The sequence below is a fragment of the Gallinula chloropus genome (assembly GCF_964237585.1).
Source record: "Gallinula chloropus genome assembly, chromosome: 20".
In the NCBI taxonomy this organism is placed as follows: Eukaryota; Metazoa; Chordata; class Aves; order Gruiformes; family Rallidae; genus Gallinula; species Gallinula chloropus.
Window position 1 is genome coordinate 10,626,901 of NC_140105.1, and position 27,476 is coordinate 10,654,376.

The window sequence follows — 27,476 nt, forward strand, 5'->3', positions numbered from 1 at the left end:
CTTCGTGTGGGTGGGAGTCAGGGCAGTTTGGGCAGGATCCTTACAGTAGCATGGAAGTCACAGTCACTTTGGTCCTCTCTCAGAAGGTGGCTTGGGCCAGGTTTATCCTCCTGTGCCATGGTGGATGCTCCAAAAATGGGGTGCTTGTCCAGCCTGTCATAAGCACAGACACCCAGCCAGGAAAACTGTGAAAAATAACACTTAATCCTCTGGTCTCTGCATTTTCCTATACCCTTCCTCTGCAGATTTTAACCCAGGAAGACTGGAACAAGGTCCTTTACAATGGCATGGCCTCCACCTCCTCCTGGGCTGCTCTCTACTTCATCGCCCTCATGACATTTGGGAATTACGTTCTCTTTAACCTGCTGGTGGCCATCCTGGTAGAGGGTTTCCAGACAGAGGTAATGTCCTGATGCCTGTGTCTGCTTGCTTCTAAACTTTCAGGGCCTGGAATTTGCTTTCTGAGATGGACAGCGGTATGTTTACAAGAGTGGTACATGGAAAATATTAGGTATTTTTTCTTTTTTCTCTTTTTTTTTCCTTCTTTCCCCCCCCCCTCCCCTTAGCCATGGTGCAATCTAACACAGCAAGCCCTCTAAACAAAGGACTTAAATGAAAAGCATTGTTAGCATTAATGCAGGAGTGGGAATTGAGCAGTGAGTCAGGCACTGCGGATGGGATCGCTGCTATGACAGTGTCTTTGAAACAGTTGTCACCGTGTTTGTCAGCCAGACTAAAAGCCCCTCCTGAAACCTTACGCAGGCTGGTAAGAGATTAGTGACACGATTAGCTTTTCTGATGGTGTGTGTTCACGGAGCTCTTCCTGTTTCCAACTCTGCAGCGCTCTGCACATTTTAAAGTGCGTGATTCCTGGTCTCCGCCAGCTGCTTCCTCAGGCTGGGAACCTCCATGAGACATCCCACGTTGCTGGAGGCTTTGGTGGCCGGGCAAGGGGGCACTTAGCTTTGATCTGAACCTTTTTTTCCACCCTGACTGCCTTCCCCACTGTCTGCTCTGAGCTAGAGAGCGGAGAGCATGTCACCTAGTCCCCAGAGTGGGGGACCAGCAGTGCCCACCTGCTCTCTGCAAAAATTATCCAGCTGTCCAAGAGCATCAGTAAGGGGAAGGGACTTTTACACCCTACCTGGGGGGTTGGAGAGGTAAATATAACCTAAAACTGCTCACTGGGACCTGCTTGTATAGCTTTTACATGCTGCCTCTGGTATTTAGAAGTGCTCTGGGGCGACTGGACATGAGTGATGATTTGCCTGGGTACCACAATATCCTCCCACCCTATGAATAGCTACACACAGACCTGTGTTTATTGTTATTATTTTTGGAGTGCAGTTTAGAGTTAAATTAACGGAGCCATAGCAGGAGACAGCATGAAGAAATTGTTCTATTTCTTTTTGTATCGTCTCTCTCCATGTCAGTGCTTTTAATTGTTATTGCTGTAGCTGTTTCTGTCTGTAAATCCCCGCCCCGCCCCCCCCCCCCCCCAACCACACACCTTTCAGCTGAAGGGAAGGTCACTGCCAGGGGCTCCCGTATAGCACAATGTTCCCTTGCCCGAGCGAGAAGAGGCACAAAGCTCCTTGTCTGCTTGTGATGACGGCTTCGAAATCCAACCTTTGTCTCTTCAGCCCAGCAAATTGATTCTCTGAAGGTCGCCGAAGTGGGAGATCACCCCACTGTACCCGTTCCTTAGAGGAAAGGACACAGCCTTTAAATCCAGCAGTCCCTTTTCCAACCCCGGGTCCCCAAGGGAGGCTGACACCTCTGGTCCTTGGCTCAGCCTGGTTTTTCATGCTAGAGCATCCCCGTGCTTGCCCGCCGGCATGCTCCCGCTCCTGCACACCCAGCCTGTCTCCCTGGGCAGCCATTTATCCCGCGCTCGCTTTGCGGCCAGCTGGTGCCATGGCATAGCTCCCTGGAAATTCATGCCCTGGCTTCACGCGCTGTGATTTTATTCTGATAACCATGTCCTTGGGGATGTCTTCCCTGGAGGCAGGGGAACCGCCTGCAGCACCCCCAGATTTGCTTTCAGCTGTTTTTCTTTGCAGCAGGGCTGACCCATCTCCTACTCTTGCTTCTCCACTGCCAGGGCAGCGCCGGGCTGGCCCAAGCCAGCTCCAGGGTTTCTGTGTAAGCTGAAAATATGCTTTAACTGCAGCATAAATCAGGGAGTAACTTCAGATTCAGGAAAGCAGTGAGGCAGCCTGAAGCCATTGATGCCCATGCCAGTATGGAGAGGTGAGTGCAGGGACTGGGACCCATCACAGCCTCCAAAGATCGAACCCTCTCTTTGCCAGTTCTGCCCAGTGATGGCAATTCCATGAACTAATTTGTCACTCTGGTTACAGTGCTAGGCTGTATCTCAGGCTTCAATGATAGCAGTTTAATAATCATCTTCATCCCCCATCCTTGTTATTCCGAGTTCTCCACGCTCCTTCAGTAAATCATGATAGGATCAAGAGATCCCTTGGCTCAACCCAAGCTGTCCTGCAGCAGGCAGGGAGCAAATGTCTGCTGGAGGTTGGGAGCCAGGTCTGGCTTTGCTGGTTTATGTTCATTCAGCTTTGCTGGCATGTAGCTTTGCAAACAGATCTCGCTCTGGTTTTTGCTAGCCAGCACACAAAGGATCCTCTCCTAAGCAGAATTAATAGAGAGATCATCTCTCACTGTAAACAAAACCCAGCGTCTCCCCCCTGTGATTGCACTTGACCCTTCTCCTGAGGTTTTTTTGGTGGGGTTGGGTTTTGGGTGGGGTTTCTTTTTGTTTTCCCCCTGTTCTCCTTCAGATTTCTGGGCTGAAACACAATCCTGGGGCTGCTGCCTTTATCTCCCTGGTCCTTGAGTGCCTTTCCTCAATCTGCAAGCACCTCGTTAATTTTAGTGCGTGGCTTTGCAGCCCCAGTTGCTAGGCAGCAGATGTATATAAGCAGTTGAGAAACAAAAAGGACCTGTTCCAAACTTTAAATACGGAGCAATATATTTTGCAGGGTTGAGTTGCTTTCTCTTTTTTTCAATTCTTTCCACCCCCCCCCCCTTTGCTTTTTATTTTTAATTTTTCCTTTGGTAACCTGCTCCTTCCTTACAAGAGGAGCACATAGTACTTTACACAACATAGTTATTTCTGACCACCTGTTCTTCTGATTTAACTTGATCCTGGTGTCCGTGTGGGGAAGGTGAGCAGGGGACTCTGTTCGATTGAGCTGCTACCTTGAAATTGCTGCCTGACCCCTCGGGTCCCTGCCCTGGGGACTCTTCTCTGAAGCAAGCCATCACTCCTTTTTATCAGGCATAAAGTGCCTCTCCTGAGGGGCTCCCTAATAGTGTTATCCCCAGAGTGTATTCTTCCATTGGTAACCCTCCCGGCTTCGTGTCCCTTCATCCCACCCATCCTTGCTTGTGGGTTTATTCCTTCCCTTCCCCTGTGCCCTCCCCCTCATCCCTGGCACCCCAGGTCCTCCGATCCTCCCATCATCTCCTCTGCAGGAGGACATTACCTGCTCTCTGGATGGAGCAACCTTGGAGAAATATGGACTTCAACTGCTGCTGGGCTTCAACTAGAAAGAACGGTCCCTTCTACTTCAGTAGGGATTTTGGATGGTGTTTTTCTTGCAGCCCTTACCTTTTGCATTCCTATAGCTTTCAGTGGGATTTTCCTTTTGAAGGAGAAGTATTTCTGTGTGTTCTTTTGATGGTTTTCCATGTCTCTCTCTGTCACAACCAAAGACTTTAAATTAAGTGTCTGTTACACACCCAGCAGGACACCATTGGCCCATCCAGATCCCAAAACTGATCTGTCTCTTAAACTCTTCATCCCAGCCCAGAGTGAGATAGAGTGGGATGAGTTTTGCATCCCACGTAGCAACCGGAGGCAAGATCCATTGCCCTGCAAGCAAGAGATTAAGGTGGTGGGACAACATGTGCCCTCCTGCCACAGCTTGTCACCTCCCACGTGATGGGACCCGTGGGATGGGACCAGGCACGGCTGCATTGCCGAGGGGTGTTGGGAGAGCCACCCCTGAGGAAGGGGAGACACAGCGAGGTCAGAAATGCCATGTACTTCCCAAGTAGGTAGGGGAAGAGGGATTTCAGGTGCTGTGAGGAGATCCTGGGGCCACTCCTATAGCAAAACCCCCCAGGATGGGGCTGTCCCCCCCCCCCCATCCACAGACCCCTGCCATGTTTGGGCATTTAAATGGGCGCCTGTGCTAAAGGGGGTGAGGAGGGATCGGAGTACCCGGCAGGTTCTGGTAGTTTTCTATAAACTAGGTATGTCACCTGGCTGTAAGAGGACTGATATTGTGTTAATCAAACATTCATTAAAAGCCTCCATTGCTGCTTAATGAAGGCATAATAAATAAAGATCCTATTATGCAGCTGCAAAAAAAAAATATATAATCATGTTTTCAATAATTAGCTGGTGTTTCATTAGCACAATTATCACTTAGGAGCTGAAGCAAACTGTTCGAAACACTTAATTTAAAGGTAAGGCTGGTCCCTTCAAAAGGCTCTGCTCCATGCCAGATCTTCCCAGGGGAGTGGGCGTCCCAGCCCAGCTCTCCGTTGCGGCCGCACGCTGCCCTTCTCCCCTTGCCCTGTCCTTCCCTGCTGCCTTGTGTGTTTATTTGATTCCCCGTTCAGTCCTGCTGTTGAAACTTGTGGAAATTGAACGCGCCCTTCCCCTTCCTTCCTCCTCCCCCTTTCCTCCCCCCGTTTCTCCTTCAGGAGATCTCCAAGCGAGAAGATGCGAGTGGGCAGTTAAGCTGTATTCAGCTGCCTGTCGACTCGTCGGGGGTACGTACACAGCACGTCCCACTGCCCGCCGTGGTTGTCTCTCTCGTGGTGCCTGGTCACACGCCGTGGTGCTGTTCTCATTGTAGTAGCTGTCGTTCTTTTGGGTTCGTTTGGGTGTTTTGGGGTTGGTTTTGGTTTTTCTTTATTTCTTTAATTTTTTTGTGGTCCTCATTGTTGAGTTAGTCTTGATTTTAAGTCCCTTCCTGCTCTAGGGGAGCCAGGTAAATTAAGGTGGGTGCTTTGGGGCGGCTGATGTGGCTCCAGCCCTGGCTCTTGCTGACCCCTCTCTGGATGCCTGCGCTGGTGAAGGCTCCCCACTGGGCTGTCGCAGCCCCTCGCAGCCTGGTGATGTCCCAGGGATGCAGACAGTGATGCTGATTGCTGAGCATGTCTGCCACGCGCTCCCTCCACCACGCAGGCAGAGGAGGGTGCCTGGAAGCGAAGGGACCTGGAATCAAGCCCGTTTGTGGACACGTCTGTGAGGGAGCCCCATGCTCAGCAGGACAGGGTAGGATGGCGGCAGCTTCACTGTGGTGTGTCCCAGAAAGGCTGGCTGGGACGCTGGGGTCGCTGGCGAGATGCCGTGTCACAGCGCTGGTCAGGATGTGAAATGGTCCCATTCGGGTCTGAGGAAGCCGTGGATCTCCAAATCACAGCATACCCCAAAACTTACTCTTCTGCCAACCTCATCTTTCTCTTTACCACTCCTTTACCCTTTGGTCCTTACTGAGACGTCTGCCTTCTCCTTCAGCACAACAGCCCTTTCACATCATATCCCAGTGTGTCAGTCCCCTTCGGTACAGGCTGGTTGAGCCGTTGTACTGTCTGGTCCATTTTGACATACCCTCATTTTCCAAAAGTTTTTTAACTCCCTGTTCTCTCATAACCCCTTTTCTATCCAGAAAGGCAAACTGGGAATGCAAGAACAGGTAACGGGCAGCAGCCCTGGCTGCGAGATGCTTGCCTGCACCATACTGAGTCTGGCACGGAGTGTTTCAGAGGGAATGCTTTCTGCCCTCCAGACGTGAGGTTTGGTGCTGGGGAGGGGGTGGGAGGTCCCCACGTAGCTCTGCTTTTCCATCTCGGCACGCATCTCATCACGCACCCTAAAACTTTCCTTTGGGCTGGTAAAGAGCACTCCAGGAATACAAATCACGTAAAATCCTTCCCGTTATTTATTCCTTTTTAATAACCCATTAGGGAGAATGAGTAATTCCTGGCAGGCCCACTGAGGGGCTGAGCAGGGAGCCTTTGCAGAGAGCGTACCTGAAGCCAGCTGGAGACGCTTTTGACGCCAGTGAAGTTCAGGCCAGCCTGTCTTTACTGCTCCCCGTTGCAAGGTGCATTCCTGACCTTCCCAGTCTGCGTCCTACAGGATGAGCTTCCCTGAATAGCATAGAAGTTCTGGATCCTCAGAAGGGGAAGTTTTGAGCCAATGCTTCACATCACACACTCATTTTCCTTAAAAACTTGTGTCTGGGAAGGCCCAGCCTGCCTGGAAAAAAAATCCCCTTAACTGTTTAGTGACCCTGTGGGCTCACCCTGCTGGGCTTTTGCTCAACAAAGAGGCACAGGGCCCTGGACCTCATGTTGGGTGCCATCTCTTCCTCCTGTCCCACACTGGGCTCCTGCTGGGTTTTTCACAGCCAACAGATACCCGAGCACCAAACCTCTGCTGTGCTGGCCAGGGCTCCTGGGGATGCAGCTTAGCCTCGGTGGGGTTTTCTGGGGCTCCTGGTCTCTCCCAGCTAAGTGAGGGTCTGCTTGGCTTCTTTCATCCTAGCATCCTCCCTCCCTTCCCACCTCTCCTCCCTCCTGACACACATTGCGACGGGGTTTGGTGCCCTTTGCCAGAGCAGTGGTTTCAGCTGTGAGTCCTCCTCTTTCGGATGGGCATCCTTCTGGCGAGCACCATTGCCTGTCAGGTGTCTCCTGACTATACCACACCCTAAATGCCTTTCTGCAGTGCCAATGGACAGAATCAGTGGGGTGTGCAGGGGTGTCCCTAAGCAGGTCTGTGCCACAGGACCAAGTGAGAGCCCGGGCACCACGCTGCAAACAATGGTAACCCACATCTGTATCCTCCTGAGGATGGGCTTGTGTCAAAGCAGGCAGCTCTCGCTCATCCCTTGGTCCTTGAAATGATACGGCGGAATTTAAATCCCCAACATGGTACAGTGTAAATCCCCCAAACTTCACCTTCTGTTCTGTGTTGCAGCTGGGAGGGGAGCAGTCACCCAGGGCGGTTGTTATTGGGTTGTGCAACCTGGATCCTCTCTGCGCTGGTGGACTGTCCATCAACACGTGCCCATTAGCTGCGTTGGAAAGTCAGGTCCCTTGTGCCCCTTCCGAATCCTGGATTGCTTTGTGGAAGCATCGCTAGAAAAGAGCCACAGGGAGCTTTAAGTCACAGTGTATAAATTAAGAGAGATGAGTAGGGTCAATTTTTGTCCCAGAGCTGCTCATCAGATATGTGTCCTTCCCTAACACATGCCCAGTATGCAATTCCAGCAGCAAAAATTAAGCAACGGTTTGGTTTCTCTGATCCCTTTCTGGGAACGTGTTTGGAGCCAGAGGCAGTCTGTCTTCCTGGTAGGAGGTTAATTAGTCTGTGGTATAAATATGTGCATGCGTCATTTTGTGGAAGGTGATGTTGCATCGTGGTACAAAATTCAGTGGATCCGTAGGTGTGGTGTTGGAAAGGGGAATCCATTTTTTCAGAGGGGTGTCCGTGCACCACAGCCCTTCGCCTTCCTTGCTGAAGCCCTCTGTTTTGCTCCAGGGTGATGCTTCCAAGTCCGATTCCGAGGGGGATCTCTTCCCCCGGAGCCTGGAAGAGGAGGGAGGACTTAAGAAAAACTTGTCAAATCCAGCCTGTGAGTACCAGCCCCGGGAGGATGGGCTTTTCAGCAGAAACCTCATTTTACTGTGAAAACAGTGTGCCCCAAAGGGAAGAGCCCTGCTAGAAATAACGGCGTAGTCCAAGCTGTGGCACGCTTGACCGAGGCCAGCAAGCTTGTGTTGCCCGGTTGGGTCATGTGATGCAGATGGAGACGTGATGGCATTCGGGTCATAATGTCCCTACTGAGCCCGAGCTCTGGGTTTTTGGGATCACTCCACAGGGGCACAAGTGAAGGACCTGTGGGGAAGGAGAATGGAGGGAGCCCAGCGTAGGCAGGAGGTTCCTGGGGTTTGAGCTGGTGGGTATTGGTTGGAAGGTTGAGGGGCAGCAGATGACAGTCTGCAACTGCTCTCCTCTCCCGTTGGCACCTGATTCCATTCCTGGTTTACATCCCCCTGCTCCCCTGACTGCCCCCTGATGCTTGGAGGAGAGCTGTCCCTGTGCAGCTGCTTTTCCTGCCTGGGAGCAGGTTGTAGTTGTGTCCCTCCATGTGACACCTCAAACCCACTTTTGTCTTCCAGTGATGGCCCTGAGCGACCACCCAGAGCTGAAGAAGAGCCTGACCCCACCACTCATCATACACACCGCTGCCACGCCAATGCCCATGCCCAAAAGCGCCATGTTCGGAGACGCAGCGCAGGGCTATGAGTCCCGCCGGGCCAGCGGCGTGTCCGTGGACCCCGCCGCCTACGAGCTCAAGTCCCCGGTACTCGCGTCACCACACTCCTCAGCGGGTGTCTGTTGGGCCTACGGGTCTGTCTGTCCATCCCTCTGCCCCAGCTGGCACTGCAGCAGCCCAGCGCGGGGGCGGCTGGCCCAGGCTTGATGCCATCCCTGTCCCTATCCTTCCCGCAGCCCAGCACCCGCAGCTCACCGCACAGCCCCTGGAGTGCCAGCAGCTCCTGGAACAGCCGCCGCTCCAGCTGGAACAGCATCGGCCGGGCCCCCAGCCTCAAGCGTCGGGGACAGAGTGGCGAACGCAGGTCCCTCCTCTCTGGAGAGGGGAAGGAGAGCTCGGAGGAAGGGGAGAGCTCGGACGAGGAGCACTCCAGCCGGGCTGGCAGCTTCAATGGCTCTTTGCCCCATCGCATGGAGTCGCTGGAGACAAAAGGCTCCTTCGACCTCCAGGATACCCTGCAGGTGCCTTCCCTGTACCGCACGAGCAGCATGCACAGCAGCCGGACCTCCACCTCCGAGCACCAGGACTGCAATGGGAAGACCTCTCCGGGTCTGCTGCTGCACCAGCTCCACCTGGATGATCCCCGGCAGGACTGCGATGACTGTGATGATGAAGGCAACATGGTAAGGAAATGCCAGACACTCTTTGGAGGTTGTTTTTTTCCCTTGACTGAGTGATGCATGTACCTCTCTTGGGATTGCACAGCCTGTGGCCTGCTGCAGGGCTGGGTCTCCCCTGAAGAGCACCAGAAGGTCTCTGGGCTGTGGATGCCTCCAGAAATAGGGTTGGTATATTATTAAGTGCTTCAAGGCAGTATCGGATGGTTCACAATGGAGGCACTGGGGCAAAACTCCCCAGGTTCCACTAAAAGGTGCAGGACAAAGACTGTCTCCTGGAAAAACATGCTCTTTTGGGTTCACTTCTTCTTTTTTTGAAAAAAAGAGAGTAACTTTCCCCCCCTCTCCAGCCATTATTCACCTTTTTGCCCCCATGCACAGCAGCAATTTCTGTTGACATGAATAGGTAAGGAGAGGGCAGGGTTTGCCCCCAAACACACCTCCCAATCCCATGGCAGCTCTAGTCCTGTAGGTAACTTCAAAGGCTTTGCATTCATTTTGATAACAAGAGGCATGAGTCCAGTAAGTGTTTGTCTCTATCACCAGCCTGAAAAGCCCCGTATAGATGTTACCGACAAGGCCTGCTAGTGTGGGGAAGGAATGGGGGTCTTTATCCACATGGATGTTGGTATCTGTGAGGGATAAATGGAATTTGGCTGCTTTTCCAGGGTTCCTTGCACAGCTGGCAGAGAGGGGCTTGAGCTGATGGCAGGATGCCCATGGAGGCTGTCCTACTGGGATGCTCCCAGGACGGTTTGGGATGGGTGTTGGGGTGTTTTTTGCTCTTCCCAGGTTACCTTTTTGTTTGGCTTTACCTTGTTCTCAGGCTTAAGAATGTGATAGACTGCTGTGTCGTCCCCAGGGGGTGACTGTTTCTGTGGCTGGAGCGGGTGGGTTTTGGGTAGAGCCATGTGATAGTAGCTGGGGTGATACTGAGAGCAAGAGAACTGCAGCTTGTGTGCAAGTTTTTACTGTATTTCACTGAGTTTGTTGAATGAAGATGATATTTGGAGCTTGTGAAGGGATGTGAAAGGCAGTGGTGGCTCCTGAGCAGGAACAGGAGGAGAAAGAATCAGTGCTGGCAGAATGGAGTCACTCAGCTGTGAACTGCCTTTAAAAAAAGCCATTATCCCATTACATCTCCAGCATGGATCCTCAACCTGGGATTTTTACTGATTGTCTTAACCTGGATTTTAACCTCCATAAAATAAATTGAATTTTTAAGAAAAGGAGCAGTAATTATTTTTTGAAAAAGCACTAGTAAAAGTGATTAAGAGACCGTGCTCTTTATTGCTGGCTAGGGATTTTTTTTCCATGCTCCAACATCTGTGCCTTTTTCCAGCTCACCTGGTCCAAACATCCCACAGGTCCCTTCCTTTTCCCCCTCACCCCAAGATCAGAAGCCAGCAGCCCCCCTTGTGCTGGATGTTGTGTGATGATGAGACGTGTCCCTCCTCTGCCAGGGTCCCAGCCAGTGCTGATGATGAGCTGTTGAATAAGACACACGTTTTTAATCTTTATTGTGGCAGCTGCTTTTAACATGAAAAACCCAAATGGCTTTTTCTGTGTGCTCAGGTCTGGTCACATTGGGTTAGACCAAAGGTGCCTCAGTCCTCTCCCATGGAGGGGTCCGAAGCAAATGCCTAGGGAAAGAGTAGGCAAAATAGGGTAAATAAACTGTACCCCAGCCCATGGTATGGCCACAGCTGGGACATCTGCAGCTGGCTGGTGCCTTTCCCCATGCCCTGAAATAGGTCTTTGCTGCACATCGCTAAACCAGACAGATTGGAAAATATGTCTTAGATTAGTGAAATGAGCCCCCAGGTTGTGGAGCTTCCCTTTGTGGTTGTGTGTCCCCCCACCGAGGTCTGGGGGGATGCTTCACCCCTAAATTAGCCTTGACAAAGTCAGGGGGGGGAAAAAAGTAATTATTTTTTTTAACTGGAAAAAATAAAAGTCAAAACTCCCCCACCAACAAAAGAAGAAAAGAACTCAACTGTTACTGAGATCAAAGTAATCCTAAATATGCCCTTCTGCAACAAAGCTTCACATCTCTCCTTGCTGGCTGGTTTTGATTGCCTCTGCGCAGAAATGAAAGGAGGTGCAAAGGCTTCGGTTGGATCTCCCAGGCTCCCGTTGTATTAGTGCCGCTCTGCTGCTTTCAATGAGTTTATGCTGAATTTACATCCCCCCGAGGAGCCAGAATCAGGCCCCTGGTAGCTCTTCTCCCCAGAAGTATAAAATCAGGGGACTGAAAGCTGTTCTTCCTTGCCTGAAGGCAGACAAGGAGAAACTTTGCCGGGAGAGCGATCCGTTGCCTGCTTGGGTTCACGTGGCTGCGACCGAGACCAGCGGCCTGCTGCGAGGCCTTTGTTCTTCACATCTGCTGGATCTTGGGTGTTTTTGGGTGCTTTTCTACCCAAATTGCTCGAAGAAGAAAGTGAGAGAAACACAGAATCCGCAAAACCAAACGTGTCCCCTCCTAGCTGCACGTTCCAGTTGCAGCTCCTTTCCCTTTCACCTATTGTGCTTTCTATTTCTGTGGCGTTCAGTCCAGCCACCTCCCAGGCCCTCTCAGCCTGTCCTGGCAGCATATTTAAATTAAATAGCCAGGGCCTGAGCACCTCCAGTTTGCCTGGAAGTCTGTTGCTGCTCATAGAGCGTTTTTCAGCAGTTCCCCCCACTTCCTATCCTTATAATAAATCTTTTCTAAATCTAAGCCTCTCCTTTACTCCGAGGAGTGCATCAGTCATCTTTTAATGCCAACTGCCTTTCGTCCTGCCCTCAGAAGTACATTAATATCTGAAAGTCCTAAAAAAAGCCCAACAAGCCACATCTATTTATCAGCAGCTCTCCTTGCTGTGGGATCAGAGGGCCCTATTAACACATTGCCAGGCAAAGAAGGCAGCATGGTGGTATCACGCTGTGTCCTGGCCCCTGCCTGCGTGCTGGTGGGGGGGTTTGGGTGGTCTTACCCAGGGAGATGTTCTCAAGTTACCGGCAAGTGTAGTTTTCTTCTCCCCCCTCTCCCCCTCCCCACATCTTTATTCATCCCGTCCAGGTGTGTTTTATGAACAAATACATATGATTTTAACCACATAATTGATGTACTGCGTTGAGCAGAATGCAGGCTTGAGCAGCAATCAGCCTGATTGTAAGCGGTTGATGCGTGTCTGGACCTCGCGGAGAAAGCGTTTGATGGGACGTGGGCTGGGAACGCTCAGGTTTTATTTCACAAATATCTCGCATTTGGCTCGAATTAGCTGAACTCTGCTGTTCCACTGGTGGAAATCTGGAGTAATTCCTTCGACTTTGGATTTCCGTGGATGTAGATGGCCCCGTACGGAGCAGCCAGAGTGCAGCCCTGGCTTTGCCGGCCCCAGCCAAGCCCTGGTGCTTGCCCTTACTCTCACAAAGCTGAATAGAGAGACATGATGGAAGATCACTTTTTGCCTTTGTTATCTGATTTAGCCCGTGAACTGCAAGCTGCAACAATTAGCCAAACCCCAAAATATCTTTGGCATTAAAATTGGACAAAAGGAATATAAAGAAGCATTCTGTGCTGCTGACGCATTACCATTCACTGCAAATCCCCATGATAAATACCAGAACTGCTTTGAATAATAGATACTTCTGGAAACCTTCCAGCTTGCAAAATGAACTGGACCAAGTCGCAGCTATTGCTCTGTGTCCAGAGGCCAGGGTAGCAATCGCCGTTCTCACTGCCCCTTTGAGCAGACACCCAGGTTTTACCCATTTATTTACCTTTGTTAAATCTATGGATAATTAAACTAACTAGGCTGCTCGACAGGATAACACAACCCTAAGGATGCATGCTCTATTAAATACAGTTTAGAGAGAAGGAAACAGTTCTGACTCCTTGCCTGGGGTTGGAAACGGGATGTGAAACCAGCCAAGATGTGGCCAAAGCCTACTGGTGTACCGTGCCGTGGTCAGTGTTTGCATAGGAGGGAGGAGGGACAGACGGACGGACGGACAGCTGAAGGGGAGGGGTGGAAAGCTCTAGCTGCTTTTTTTTTTTATTTTTTTTTTTTTTTTGTTACTCAAAGTTTTCCTGTTATTTTCACAAGTTGGTTTGTATTTTCTGAAGGCTTCACGTTGCCACCGAGCGCGGTCATTAAAACGGACACTACGCTGGCCATTACCCATCGCTAATGAGAGCCCTGGCTGGGTGCCTATAGGAACAGAAAGCCTTCCTCCGTTCCACTCAATTACCCTAACAAATCCCATTTTTACAGTCCACAGTACCTCCAATTGCTAACAGTTTGGCTCTGAACAAATCCCCCCTCACCCCATTTTCCCGTTTCTAGGGTGAAATAACCAAAAGTGGCTCAGCCCTGGGGTCTGGGTGCTCCTGTGGTGTAAGCAGCAGTTCCTGCGCTGTGCTTTGTGCCCCTCTGCATGCTCACAGCTCTGAACATCCACAGAAGAAAGCGTTAAAGAGCCTGTGCAGCCACGTTCCTGTGTGTGTGCCCATCCCAAGCCCAGGGGGTAGCGGAGAAATAAGGGTCATGAAAGAACAAGGATTCATTTTTAGTTATCTGCAAGCTCAAAGCAGCGTGGTGATGCTGCATTGGTCGGTCTGTGGATTTATCTTCTGGAGCTTCGATTTGTAAGGGCTGGGAAAGCCTCGGCGTGGTGGGGCGAGATGTTTGCCTGGCTTCTGCTGATTGCCTGTGCTCAGGATGGCAGCAGTGCAGTGCCAATTGGATTAAAGATCCAGACGTCCCCTCAGAGACCTATGGATGAGAAGGCGACAAGACCTAATCCAGAGGCTGCTGCTGCTGGGATGAGGCTTTCCCTCAGTATCCAGTTTTTCATGTCTTCAGCTGACCTGTTGGCCCAGGCTTTCACAATCTGCCCTCCTGGCCTTAAATGACCTTGCAGGCAGTCTAAAATATAAGTATGTGTGTGTGAGGATGCACTGTGGGTTCGAGTAGGAATTAATTTGTGGGAGTTGGATGGCCCATGTTCATGCAGAAGGTCAGGCTGGCCACGATGTTGCCTTCTGGCTTTATAATCTCCCGTCTAATCTGTTCGTGCTGAATGGGAGGCAGATGCTCGCCATTGCCTTCCTGGACCAAAGCTCAGGTCCCCACATGATTTCTTCAGCTTTCCAGTGGTGCATAGACACTGGGCTTGGCCCAGCAAGCGGCAGGACTCCCTCCCTCTGCTCTTCTTATAACCCCTGATGTAAGCAGCGTATATTCCTAAAAAACCTCCTAACAACAAAAATACCCCCAAAAACCTTAGAAGATTCTGGCAAGCATCTGACAAGTATCTGAGGGACCAACACTGCGAGTCATCACTCCTCTGGCCAAGGGTTTTATTTACCAGGTTTGTACTCTTGGCTGACCACGTGCCAGATGCAGGTACCATGTGGAGGATCAATCGAGACCAAACCCTGAGTGGCTGCAGGGCCAGCACAGCCCTTGCCTGGCTGCCAGAGCTCCTTCCCCTGCCCAGGGGTGTCTTTTGTGGGGAGATCATTTTATTTTGGCTTTACTGAGCACTTGGAGATGCGTGGTCAGTGAAAAATTGCCTGGAGTCCTTTGCTTGGAATTTTGTAGGGTGTGTGTTATTGTTTTAACAGTTCTCTCTGTGTTTTCCTCCTGGTACGTTTCTGCTGTGTGTTTTCCTTGCAGAGCAAAAGGGACCGTCTGAAGGCGTGGGTGCGGGCACGTCTCCCCACCTGCTGCAAAGAGAGGGACTCCTGGTCCATCTATATCTTCGCTCCTCACTCAAGGTAAGGCAGCTGTGCTTGAGCTATGACAGCATGCTGGGCATGGATGCCCTTGTTCCCAAGGAATCTATCTGGTGTAGATGAGCCCACAAAGCTCCCAGCCCTTCCCCTGCTCCAGTGCCACATCAGGGCTGCAGAGCAAGTACTTGCCAGCTGCAGAGAGCAGCTCCGGCGTGGGCATGGCCCTGGCATAGACCCACAGCTCAGAGCATGGTTACAGCTTTATCAAGTTCATTGTTTGCTTCATCAGTGAACCCAGCTCTGGCCCCCAAGCCGTCCAGGCTCTGCGCTCTCATACGTATTCCTGTGGACATGAACCCTTGCTCAGGGAGGGCTTCCCGTGGCTGAGCTGGAGGGCCCTGGGCAGCAGCCGAGTTCATTCATACCGAGATTAGAGAGATTTTCAGAAACAGACTTTGGGAAATGTAATACGGTATTATAAATCCTGGGTCAGCATACAGCCATCTGTCACAATAAATAGCTTCTGTCCCTTTGTTCCATGAGTGCTCAGCCCTTACGGGCTTGCTGGGAGTAGTTCTTCCTTTATTTAAGCTAAACCTGAGCACTACGGACCAGGCAGGGGGTCGAATCCAAACCCAGCCGCATGTCCGAGTTGTAGAAGCAGCTGCCCCATTTCAAGTGACCCCAAGTCCCCCGTGAATATTACCAGGGCTTGAAATTCTGCAGCTCAGATCCTTTTCTATTCATACCCCGATCTGCCTGCCCTGTGTGGCTCTGCCAGGGAGGGGATTGGGAGCTTGTAGCTCATCTGTTTTACAAACAGAGCGCTCAGTTCCCCTGCCACACGGTCGAGCTGCTGCATTTCTCCCTGACCAGTTGAGCATTAATAGCCAGCCTGTGCCTCCTCTTGTTTTTCTTCTCTTTTTTTCTTCTCTCTCGACAGATTCCGTCTGATGTGCAATAAAATCATCACGCACAAGATGTTTGATCACATCGTCTTGGTGATCATTTTCCTGAACTGCATTACCATTGCCATGGAACGACCCAAAATCGAGCCTCACAGCGCTGTGAGTGTCTGAGGGTAACATTTTCCTGTGCTCCTTGTGAGGCCAACACCCGTGGCTTGGCCCCCGCTGCTCTGCACTTGGCTCTCACTTTCTTTTTTAAACGGGAAACTGACAGCACACCCCCTCCCACCATGTATCTCTTGAATTAGGTACAGCACCTCCCCTGGTCCCTACCCAGCATCCCTTCTAAGTAGCCTGCAGTATCTCCAGCATCCCATTTCTGCGAGCGCGATCGAGGTTTTAACACATGACATAAGCATGACATCTGTCTCCGCTCCCTTCCCCGATAAACCTTCAGACACTTTCCCTGTCTCAACACAACGTGCGCCTCTCCCATCTGTTCTCCGCGGGCACGGCTGCGGGGTGCGAAGGCAATGGGGGAAACTGTTCATTTCATACTCTTCCTTCTCCTTTGTGTAGCAGCTTTGTTGTGACACAAGCAGAACGGAACTCGTACCGGCACAGTAGCGCCAGCACCGCTCCCCTGAGCCGCTTTGTCTTAATAGACCCCGCAGTGATTTCTCAAACCGGCCCCTCGCGGCATCAAGATCCGTTGGTCAGAGGGGCAGGACCACCCCATTGCTCTCTTATCTCAGTGTGGATTGTGGCTGAGAGAGGCGCTGGGCTCTTGCTGATGCACTGCAGAAGACTGCTCATATCGCTATCGTATAGAATCCTGTTTTGTTGACGTAGGCGTGTCAGGCTGTTCATTTTTTGTGGCTCTTGAATGTAAGACCTTAAAACTGGAGTCTTGGCTGCTCTGTGCCTATTTTAAGCTTTCCCTAGTAGTCCTCTTTACTGAAATAGTTTGCCCAGTGGTCCCTCCCCTGAATTAATTTCTTTCGGCTATCACGCAGTCGCAGTGCGCCAGCTCGCAGCTGCGAGAAGAGAGGAGGACTCCCTGGCAGCCGTACAGCAGGAGGAAATCACCCCGCTGTTCCCCAGCCAGGGTACCCTGAGAATACCCCTAAAAATCCCAAATGCTTCTCTGGAGCCCTGTGCTGCATCCTCTGATAGTCACCATTCACCAAGGGTAGCTCCGAAAGGAGCTGTAGTCGCACAGAGGTGAAGGGTGCAACACAGAGGAGCCCACAGCAAAAAGCTGTAGGATGAAAACCCAGCACATCATGTATGAGAGAAGGATGAGTTGTGGTGCCTCTGGGCACTGGGAGAGAGGAAAGCAGACAGGGACTGGTATGATGTTCATCAGCATCAGCTTATAAGCAGGGGAACCAAAACAGGTTGTCCAGGGCTGGAGCTGAGCCGGACCATGGTCTGGGAGCAGCAGAGAGGAGAAGGGTCATGCTGAGAAGGGGCAGAGGAGCCAGGAGAGGTGTGCAGGACCTGCCTGTGCTGGTGGAGCTCTCATCTGGAAACCGAGAGCGTTAGTTTAGCTTGAGTTGTTTGAAATAATTGTACTTTGCTTCCCTGAGCTGTGGATTTTCTAGCCGCTCCAAGCGAGTTCTCTTTCCCTGTCCCAGTTTCAGCTGGCTTATCAGAGCAGGGGCTGCTGTTGCTAGCCAACACGCGCTCCCCATCGCAGAGTGCGCGACATGGGCTGGGGAGATTATCCTTCAAAATAGCCACACGCTTGCCAGAGAGGAATATAATACCCTCCGTCTCCCCCTCATGCTATTGCTGTTTTATCTCCAGCTCCACAAGCTGGTCCCCGCTCTCTTTCCCCTGCATACTGCCTACCCCTCTGCAGCAGCCTTTTGTGTGGCCATCAACTCACGGCCAGAGATGTTTCCTATCACAGCTCAGGCAATCACAGTGCAGGTCTAGGACCTAATTAATTATGGACCCAGTATGGAAACAAGCTACTCTCTGGTTCCTGAGTCACTTCAGTAAATCATGATCTGGCAAGCGAGAGAGTTGCCAAGGTGTTTTGTCTTGTTTAAATTGCATCTCATTTTGAGCAAGAGATCTGCATCTCTCACAGGACTGCTCTGTAGGGAGAGGCAGAAATAAATCCCAAATTGTTATTAGCAGAGCTGGGGCTGGTTCAGTTGTGTGCGCACATGCATACACGCACACGCATCATCTTTCCTCCAGCCTCCGCCTTCTGCTGTCCATTTCTCAGTACAGGCAATCAGAGATTGTTCGGGGATTAGGGAAAAGTGTAATTTATTTAATGATCGTCATTAAAAAGAAAGGTTTCTGCTAACTACAGATAGGGAACCAGCCCATGGTCTCATCTGTAATCACTAGCTGCGATTGCAGAGCAGTGGCAGCGAGGACTGCATGGTCTGGTGGATAGCACAGGGGATGGGGAGATGAGACTATTGGGCTTCATGCCCAGGTCTGTCCTGTGGCTTTGGGCAAGTGCATAACCTTTTGGGGACAGGTCTCAGCTGGTGTAAACCCCCAGAGCTTCTCTGGCTTCGGTGGAGCTGTGACAACTCCTGCCAGCTGCTCTTCAGCATCCTGCGGGTCCTGCTTGCCTGCAGCACAGCCACTCTAATATTGACTTAATTTCTAGGAGAATTGGGAGCTCGGTGATATTTGCATTGTGCAGTGACGTCCACAGGTGAGGAGCAGATGGAGATGTGTCAAGCGTGCTCCAAGGAGGGGAGATATCCCTGTTTCTGCTGGAGGAGGAGGTTGGGACTTGGGGGGCAGATGGATGGACCAGGGGGCAGATAGAGTGACCTGGGGGGCAGATGGGAGAACCTGAGGGCAGGTGCAGTGTCTGCCCCCTGTCCATGGTGCTGACACAGCCCCAGCCACTGGTAGTGCTGAACCCTGCCGAGTGTTACTGTGTTATTGTCTAAATATTTGGATATTCTCCTCCTTGTGAGCAAACAGTTCAAGACTTGTTTCAGCTCAGAAGCCGGAGAACAGTTAGCAACCACCCTCCATGCACAGGGAGATGTGCAGCTGCAGAGAGCAGGCAATAAAAGATTGTTTCTCATTTTCTTTTTTATAGGAACGGATTTTCCTAACGCTCTCCAACTACATCTTTACAGTTATCTTCCTGACTGAGATGACAGTTAAGGTAAATGAAGCTGGAGGATAATATGCCTCCATTATATTAGTGATATTTTATTATGGTGGACTCACAAAACCCCTAGGTCTACCAGCTACAAGTGAGGTGTATATTTTCCTCATCTGAAGCATATTCAGATACCCACCACTTGTCTTATTCTGAGCACGTTTTACATCAGAACGATTTCACTGAAGTTGCTCTTGATTTACACCATTATATGAGCAATGGGATGCTTCAATTCAGCAATCCTTCCCCATTCAGCAAAGCTCTTGAGCACATGCTTAACTTCAACCATGCGTGTAAGTCCCATTGTCTTCAACAACCAATTGTCCTCAACAACCTAAGCAGCTATCTGCTTTCCTGAGGAGGGAGAGACTTAAGCACGTTGAAACACTTTGGATTTGAGGCAGGAGGCTCGGGAACCCATTGCTGTAAATCTCTCTCATGTAATTCATAATCATCTGGCAGAACAACTGCTCTTTCCTTGGGAAGTTTCTCTCCTTTCTTTATTTGCAGAGTTTGTAAATGAATTGCTTTGGGTCAGCCACTCCGAACCTTTGCTCCAGCGGTCTGTAGGGATAAAATACAATCAAACTTTTTATACCAGAGCTAAACATGTTAGGAACAGTTTTGTGCAGGTAGGTTTACTTGCATTAAAAAAATGAAATCCAGTGGTAAGTGACAATCTGAGATGACTCTGCAGAGGTGTTTGTACAGTTCTTGCAATATAACATGTGCTGATTTGTCTAATTAGGCTTCTGTACTGGGAAGCAAATGGACTTGCAGGCTTGTATCTGTAAATAATGCATTCTCAGCAGGTTGCTAACTGGAAGAAACACATTGGATGCGATAGTCATAATCTGTTGCAACTTGGTGTCCGGGCAGGTGGTGGCACTAGGCTTGTGTTTTGGGGAGAAAGCCTACTTGAAAAGCAGCTGGAACGTGCTGGATGGGGTGCTGGTTCTCATCTCCGTCATCGACATCCTGGTCTCGATGGTGTCAGACAGCGGCACGAAAATCCTGGGGATGCTGCGGGTTTTGAGGCTGCTGAGGACGCTGCGGCCCTTAAGGTGAGTGGAGGGTGAGGAACACCTAACGGACCGTGTGCTGAAGGCAGAGCTGAGCCTCTCCTGCAAACAGCAGCATTTGTGCAAGGGAAGGGGCTGGCGAGCCAAGAGAACAGTGTCTGTTGCCAGCGTTGTGCCCAGCCTCCTCTCGCTCGGCAGACAATGAGCGGCTGCGGGTCCTGCGGAGCTGCAAGGAGCTCCAGGCACTCGCTGTGTTTTGGGACCAGCCCCAAAAGCAGTAGTAAACTGATCAATGCCTCTTTTGCTCATTAAAACACACATCCCCTGCTATTTGTGTTCTCATTTGCTCTGTGTAAAGTGCAGCTTAACAGCTTCTTCTCCCCCTTTCCTTCAGGCAGTCAATGGCTTTCGTTACAAAGAAGGAAATTAGTAGCAGGTGGCAGTTCATTTTTAAGGAAGCAGAGACTAAACTGTTGCTTAACCTAGAATGCAAAGAAGCTCTTTCTCCCTCAGTTTCCCATTAATTTCACAGAGACATTTATTTTTCAAGTCGCTCAGGCAGGATGAAAGCGACTGTCCTGCTGACTTGGTCCTCCATCTCTGAGAGCAGACAGTATCCCGTGCTCCAGGGGCAGGCATCCCTCTGACAACCTGCCCAAGGACCAGGCTTTTCCAAACAGGCATGTGCATTGTCCTATACCCCAAGGCGTGAAGGTGTCTCTCCATGCTAAATGCAGTCTCCTTTTAATGCCGTTGTTGCTGCTCTTGTTATTCAGCAGCTAATAAACCGTCCTGCTCAAAGCATCTTTGTGTGCCTGTCATATCGTACTGCTGCTTCCTTCATAAAAGGTTCACTTTGAGTCAGGATTTTCTCTTTCAGGCCAGAGAAATAGGACCCTGCTTCTGACAGAAGAGGTTGTTTTACTACCCCTGTGTGAATAATAAGTCTAAATAAGAATGGTTGTGCCTATATGTATATCTTTCAAATATTCTCAACAGCTGTGGAAGCCGTTCTGTTCAATTGGGCTGTGTTTATGTTGTGCCTGGTGTGTTTTAGGATGTGAGCTGCTTCTAATCATCTTTATCTGGATAGATTGTGCCATTGGGGTGGTTCAGCTCCCTGACCATACAACTAGACCCTCTTCCCTTGTAACTCTGGTTTGGACTTTTTTCTCTCTGCTTGTCCCCCAGCATCACATCAACTGTAGTTTCTGGGGACGGTTTCTGTCAGACAGCTGGTTTGTTAGCTCTGCTCTTGACTTTGTGTTCTTCTCTTTTGGCTGATTTCTGACCCATGTTAAAAAAACCTCCAAAGTAAACTGGCTAGCTCTGGGTAAAATAAGGATTGATTTCCCATCCTTGAACTGTGGAATGAAAGATGATTAAGGGCCTGGAGCATCTCCCCTACAAGGAAAGGCTGAGTGAACTGGGGCTGTTCAGCCTTAAGAAAAGAAGACTGAGAGGGGATCTTATCGATGTTTATGAATATCTGAAGTGTGTGAGACAGGGGGAAATGGGCAGCCTCTTCTCAGTGTCTGTGGGGACAGGACAAGGGGCGATGGCCTCAAGTAGGAGCACAGGAAGTTCCACACCAGTATGCGGAAGAACTTCTTCCCAGTGAGGGTGACAGAGCCCTGGGACAGGATGCCCAGGGAGGTGTGGTGTCTCCTTCTCTGGAGAGATTCCAGACCTGTCTGGACACTGACCTGTGTGACCTGTCTAGGGACCCTGCTTTGGCAGGGGGTTGGACTCCATGGGTTCTGGAGGTCCCTTCCAACCCCTGTGATTCTGTGAATGCAAGTTTTTTCTTTGAAGTGGTGTGGTTAAATTAGTTCTAGAGCAAGAGGCTTGTATTGTGCTGAGCCCTGCTAGAGTCATGTCTCTGGCAGTAGAAGTCCTTCTTTGTAGATCTGTAGGTCTGCCTGGTTAGTACCTGGGATCTTCATTTACTGGAGTGTTTCTCTGCAGTCACCTATGTGCATGAGTAGTCTGCAGGTACGGGGAATGATCCACTGAGTAACTGCAGGCTGGAGGAAGACCTGCCATCTGGAGCACGTGCAGGATTAGGCTCTTTCATTGCTATTTCATTCCTGTTGGCATTTGATATGTTTTCTCAAGAGAGTATGTGAATGTTTTCAGCCAACATACTGCTTTCTACTACAAAGGAAATGTAAAAAGACAGCAACGAGCCCATTCCCTAAATATGTTCGCAATCAGTTCTATTCCCCTGTAATTAGATTTGTAGGAAATGAAAAAGCAGCCATCAAACTGGGGGCTTTTCAGTAAGTCATAAATTTCCGCATGTGGAAACCCATCTGCCTCTGGGATGTACATCTGGGCTGCCCTGAGCACGCCTCTGCCCGCAGCTGCCCGCTCTGCCTTTGCTCTGGGCTGCGCCGCATGGCTCAGGGATCTGCTTGGGATGCTCAGCTGGACCAGCGTGGGGTGACAGCTGGGACAGGCAACCTGAGGTCTTTGCACACTGTGGCTCCAGTCCCCGTGTCCCAGTGAAGTCCTCTGTGGGGACTGAGCCAGTGTCTTTCCTTTCCAGGAAGGTGTAGGGCAGACACCAAGGCGGATGCTCGGTCTCTGCCACTGAGGAGCTGACTCAGCTCCTTCTGTCCTCCCTTTCTGTGAGCACTTGGGGACAGGGCTGCAGGGAGGACACAAGCCAAGCCACGTCTGTGCGTGTCACACTCAACTTGAGGGCAGGGACAGCCCTCGTCATCTCTGTGTTGGTTTGATGGTCTGAAGGGGCTGTTCTTGCAAAAGACCTCCCTTGCTCTCTCTCTTATTTTCCCTTGTGAAAACAACCCAGTTGCTTTCCACAGCACACAAAAACCACACATGCTTGTGCCTTTTGCACAGGCATTAAAAAAACCAACTGGTCTACATGCCAATCACAGGCTTTTGATTGCATGATTGATTATCAGCCTCCAAATTGAATCCATGCAGATTCCAGCCCAGCTTTATGACCAGAATTCCAAAAATATATTCACCAAGGAGTGACATTTAAAGATGTTTCCATGACCCTCTGATGTTTCAGCCAGTAGAGGGATTGCTTATACAATAACATTCCTTCCTAATGCGTTCAACCTGCTGTTGTTGGGATCAAGTGTTGTAGCTTAAGATACAAGAGAAATCAAAATTGAAAATGAATTCAGAATTAATGTGGATGGACTTCAATGCTGTTTTACTCTCTACAGAGCCTGGGCTTTGACTTCCAATGCAAATGGATAAATTACTTTTCATACCGTTGCAGTATGAAATAGTCATTTCATAGACTCTCTCCTATCTATCATATTATCACCTTCCCTAATTTGTTTTTTTTTTAATCTGTGCAGGAAGGTCTTCATTAATGTTGATCTACTTCATTTAAGTGCTACTTCTGAGAGCTCTGATCTGACTAGCAGGCTTCGTCTTAGTAAATGTGATCCAGCTGGGATGCGGCTGGCAGTGGGTTTGGAGAGCCTCACACCAGGGCTTTAACAGCATTGGGAACGCTGAGACCAGCAGAACTAGGAGGCACTCAAGGGATTAACATTTCTTCACACTAAAATAATAATAAAAAAGGTCTAATTTCAATTTCCCCATTTGTCATATGCCTAATGCAGACTGGAATTGTCCCGAGTGCAATGTTGGTGACTCTACAGCTCTGGCACGCCTGGAGGGCTCCAAATCAGCTGGATCCTTCAGCAATAAATTGCAGGAGTGGTGGGTCAGATAATAGGAGTTTACAAGCCTGATATCAGCAGGACCTTGGGCAATATTGATGAGGCGCAGGGATGCTGTATGTTGACATATTGGAGCTGACACCACTAATCTGGAAACGCTGAGGATTTCATTGGCACTTCTTAGGGAGTTATCAGACTCTCAGGAGAGCAGCAGGAGTCTTTGCACAGACTTGCCTCGACGTTGAATCAGGCCCTTAGTTTGAGGCAGCTCCAAGGTCTGAAGGTTTTCATTAGTAAGAACTATTATTTTTCAAAATCTTTTCAAAGTCTCCTCTCCCTGTAGGGCTGGGTACAGCATTGGCGTGGAGCTAAACTGGTGGCAGCTTTTTACCCTCATGCATTCTCATTTGAGGAATTCCCTGGTTGATCAAAACTCTGAAAGCAGCTAAATGCTGCAGTTTCTTAGCCCTTTTTTCCTCAACACACGAGACTTCGCGAAGTCAGACGAGTAACCTCCTATTTTCTCTCTCTGCTGGATATGAAACAGTATCTCACAAGGGAAATCACTTTATTATTTCTAGAACAGGCTTTCTTAATAAGTGTTGGAGAACATTATCAACTTTAGACTCTGGAGACTAAATTTTTCCCTTGTTCCCCAAAATTTAAGGATGCTACAGTAGTTAGACTACAGGCTGTCTGTTTAGAAGACCTGACTTCAGTCCCATCCTGTGTGACAGTGGGCAGAATGCCTAAGTCAGGATCCCTAAAGACACCAAAGTACCCAATTTCTATTGAAATCACTGGAGATGAGGTGACTGGGTACTTCTGAGAACACAAACTGTGGTCCTCCCATGCTGCAGTTTCCCACCTGTAGTTTGGCAGTGGCAGTATTTCATCCAGGACTGCATGAGTGTAATAGGTGAGAGATGGTGAGGTCTTTAGGCCATCTGAGGATCCAGAAGAGCAACTCAGCCTTAGAGTTCCCAGTCCAGTGCTTGCCTGGTGCACTCAGATGGAGTGGGAAGAGCCCTTGCCCTGTGGACACTGCCCATGAGGCTGCATTAACCTCTCATTGAGTCGGGCGCACTAACCCGCCATCCAGCCTCCTCTGCCAGCCCTCTCAGCTCAGCTCTCAGTGCTGGTGCAGTACACCATGGTGGCAGCAGCAGCAGCTCAGCTGCCACAGTGGGGACCTCAGCCTGGGATAATTGTGTGGGTGGTTTTGGCAGCCCAGTCTCCATGCTGCCATGGCTGCATGGGGTCCACACTGTCCCCTTTGGCATCTCAGCCTTGAGGAACCTCCTGCTCCCTGACCTGTCTCACCTCTTTCCCCCCTGCCCTTAACTAACCCAGAGCTGTGCATCAGGAAGGGGGAGGTATTTGAAACAGGGAGCCACAGCAGCAGCTCCCTGGAAGAGGACACCCAGCATGAGGAATAGCAGCATCTGCCTTCTGTGTTTTGCTGGTAAAGGAGTGGATAAAAATACTGCCACCTGTTTATTTTTCAAAATGATTATTGATAAGTTACCCTTGACACTGCAAGTAAATATTTAGCAAGGAAAAAAAGGAAAAAAATATAGCTTTTCAGGATGCTGTTTAAAACCAACGTTTTTTGAAAGACCTGGTGCCTGTGCACCAAGCTCTGCAGTTCACTAAACCCATGGGCTCTGGGGCAGGGGAGGGATGCTGGAGGCTTGACTGGGGTCCCAGCTAAGACCGTGCATGTTGGGCACATGGATGTGGCCATGGGGAACTCCTTTGGGAGCGCTGTAGCCTGGGAGTGTGGAGAGAGGAGGAGAACTTGGATTCTTTCCAGGCAACAAAACTCCAAGCTGTGCTTCAAGAGGTGCAGCCAGACTTGGGGTGAAACAGGAGAGGCGGTGAGAGGACTCCCATGGCAAGGGAGAGAACCAGGCACAAACAATAAGGTGGGGAAGTCGGTGGCATTTTTGAGTGCCAAGTGTTCAGAGGAGTCATCAGCTGGTACCCAGAAGCACACAGGCACTTCCCTCCTTCCAACTTCCACAGCAGACAGCTATTTCTGCCTTGGGAAAGCACAGTTTCTATGGCATCAGTACAAATTGATTTACAGAGCTAGTGAAACGCTTAATTCTGGTTGGCATCAAGAGGAGGGAGGCATGTAACCTCTTCAGATGCCTTCCTCGGTCCCCTAGCTCTCCACCTTCATGTCTGTGAGCCTGAATACCTCGTTCATCTTGCCAAGCATGGTGAGATGGCTTCTCTAAATCACACACAAGTCTTGTCCTTTCTTTGTAGCGTTGTCCTTGAGAGTTTAGTACAGGTTATCCCTGTATTTTTTCACCCTGCTTCAGCCACGATGTCCATAGTATTCTTCCTCAACCTTCCCATATTTCTCTCTTGGGAAACTCTGTGCAGTACCAGGTGGAGAGTAGCTACAGAAATAATGTTAGATGCCTGTGGTCCTGCTGGTGAAGTTTCACCTGGATGACACCAGTGGTTCAGCAGCTGAGGTTGTGCAGTGGGTGTAAAGTGGAGACTGATGGTACCAAGGGGCAGCTCAGGTGTCCGTACGCAGCAGCACGATACACACCAACATATAGATGTTGATTTATCACTACAGATGTGCAGGCAGCTGTGTAAGCATGGCTGCTCCATTTTGCAGCCAGAGACAAGGAAATCAAAGAGCCTTGCCTAAAGTATGTGGGAATGGACCCTGGGAGGCCCTGTCTCAGCAGTGCTGGACAGGCTACAAACGATAAGGTGTGTTTGCAGATGAGCCAAACCAAGAGGCTGAATCCCAGGGAAGGTGTGGTCAAGACTAGAAGCTTAGAGAGCACTCTGGACCAAATGATAGGAAAATGAAAATGCCAGGGCTTGAAGATATTATAATAAGTGGTAATTAGAAGATGCTGATAGCAAATGAATCAGGAATAACTAGTGCATTAGATTAAAACCATCATGCTGAGTTTGAAAAATATGGAGCTAGCCTATATATGTTCCTTTCCTAGGTCCTTCTCCAGTGACTCTTTTGGTCTGGCTTCATGTATGTAGCTTCCTTCTCCTTTTACACAAAGCTGTATGTGTAGTCAGAGACCCCTTTCCCCCTAACACCTCCATAATCTCACAGGTCAGTCTTCCAGAACCACTTCTGCCATCATGATTTTTGAGTTATTGGGCATTCTAAAGAACTCCTTAATGCTGTTTTCTCCACATCTTCTGTTTTGGTAGGAGGCAGAACTGGGCGAGACCAGGACTGACATAGCTTTTGTGCTTGCTTGCTCCCACAGAGTCATTAGTCGAGCCCAAGGACTGAAGCTGGTGGTGGAGACTCTCATGTCATCCCTGAAGCCCATTGGGAACATTGTGGTCATCTGCTGTGCCTTTTTCATAATCTTTGGGATCTTGGGAGTTCAGGTAAGTCCCCTGTAAGCCTCAGCACCTAACCTGAAAGCGTGATGAGCCCCAGATGACCCCACATCTGGGCATCTGTACCAAACCAATAGGCAGTTTGACTTTTTTGAGGAATGTTCCTGGTTCTTAGTGAGGATGAAAACAGATTTCCCAGCCATTAAAAACCTCATTAACAATTGCAACACAACAACAACCCATCAAAAGGCATCCCGAGCTGAAGGAGCAGTGGCTAGAGCCAGTCATTGAGGCTCTGTTTGTCTCTCTCTGGTTCCATGGAGGTCCTCTGCCCTGCTCTAGAAACACGTGTTGGTTTTGAGTGCATAACTTTGCCAGAGTTAACAACCTGGAATGACTCAGACCCAAGTGCTTGCACAGCTCTCAGCAACACAACGCAGCCTTTCTAGCACTCAAGGCACATCTATTCCTGACTTTCAGATCTTGGCTGTGTCTCACTTGACATGTTGAACTTTCTTGAAGCTTCCTTGTTGTAGGCAGTGATACAGAAGCCAACATGATGACCCCTCAAGGCCCAGAATGGCCTTTCTTCATCATTTCCCCACCACAAAGACTTCTGCTCTGCTTGCAGAAGAATGTGA

At 49.9% G+C, this 27,476-nt stretch overlaps 1 protein-coding gene across 1 annotated transcript in view; it reads left to right on the forward strand.

Moving 5' to 3' along the window:
- The window catches only part of CACNA1G (calcium voltage-gated channel subunit alpha1 G), a gene marked incomplete at its 3' end in the record, with an annotated part of 100,497 nt that overhangs the window by 36,325 nt on the left and 36,696 nt on the right, over nucleotides 1–27,476 (forward strand). Inside the window, exons 12-21 of the mRNA XM_084273342.1 lie at nucleotides 246–401; nucleotides 4,738–4,806; nucleotides 7,589–7,682; nucleotides 8,230–8,414; nucleotides 8,564–9,010; nucleotides 14,671–14,771; nucleotides 15,673–15,796; nucleotides 18,726–18,794; nucleotides 19,671–19,855; nucleotides 26,757–26,883. Of these exons, the coding sequence (XP_084129468.1) occupies nucleotides 246–401; nucleotides 4,738–4,806; nucleotides 7,589–7,682; nucleotides 8,230–8,414; nucleotides 8,564–9,010; nucleotides 14,671–14,771; nucleotides 15,673–15,796; nucleotides 18,726–18,794; nucleotides 19,671–19,855; nucleotides 26,757–26,883 (1,557 nt within the window). The remainder of the gene's footprint in view (nucleotides 1–245; nucleotides 402–4,737; nucleotides 4,807–7,588; nucleotides 7,683–8,229; nucleotides 8,415–8,563; nucleotides 9,011–14,670; nucleotides 14,772–15,672; nucleotides 15,797–18,725; nucleotides 18,795–19,670; nucleotides 19,856–26,756; nucleotides 26,884–27,476) is intronic.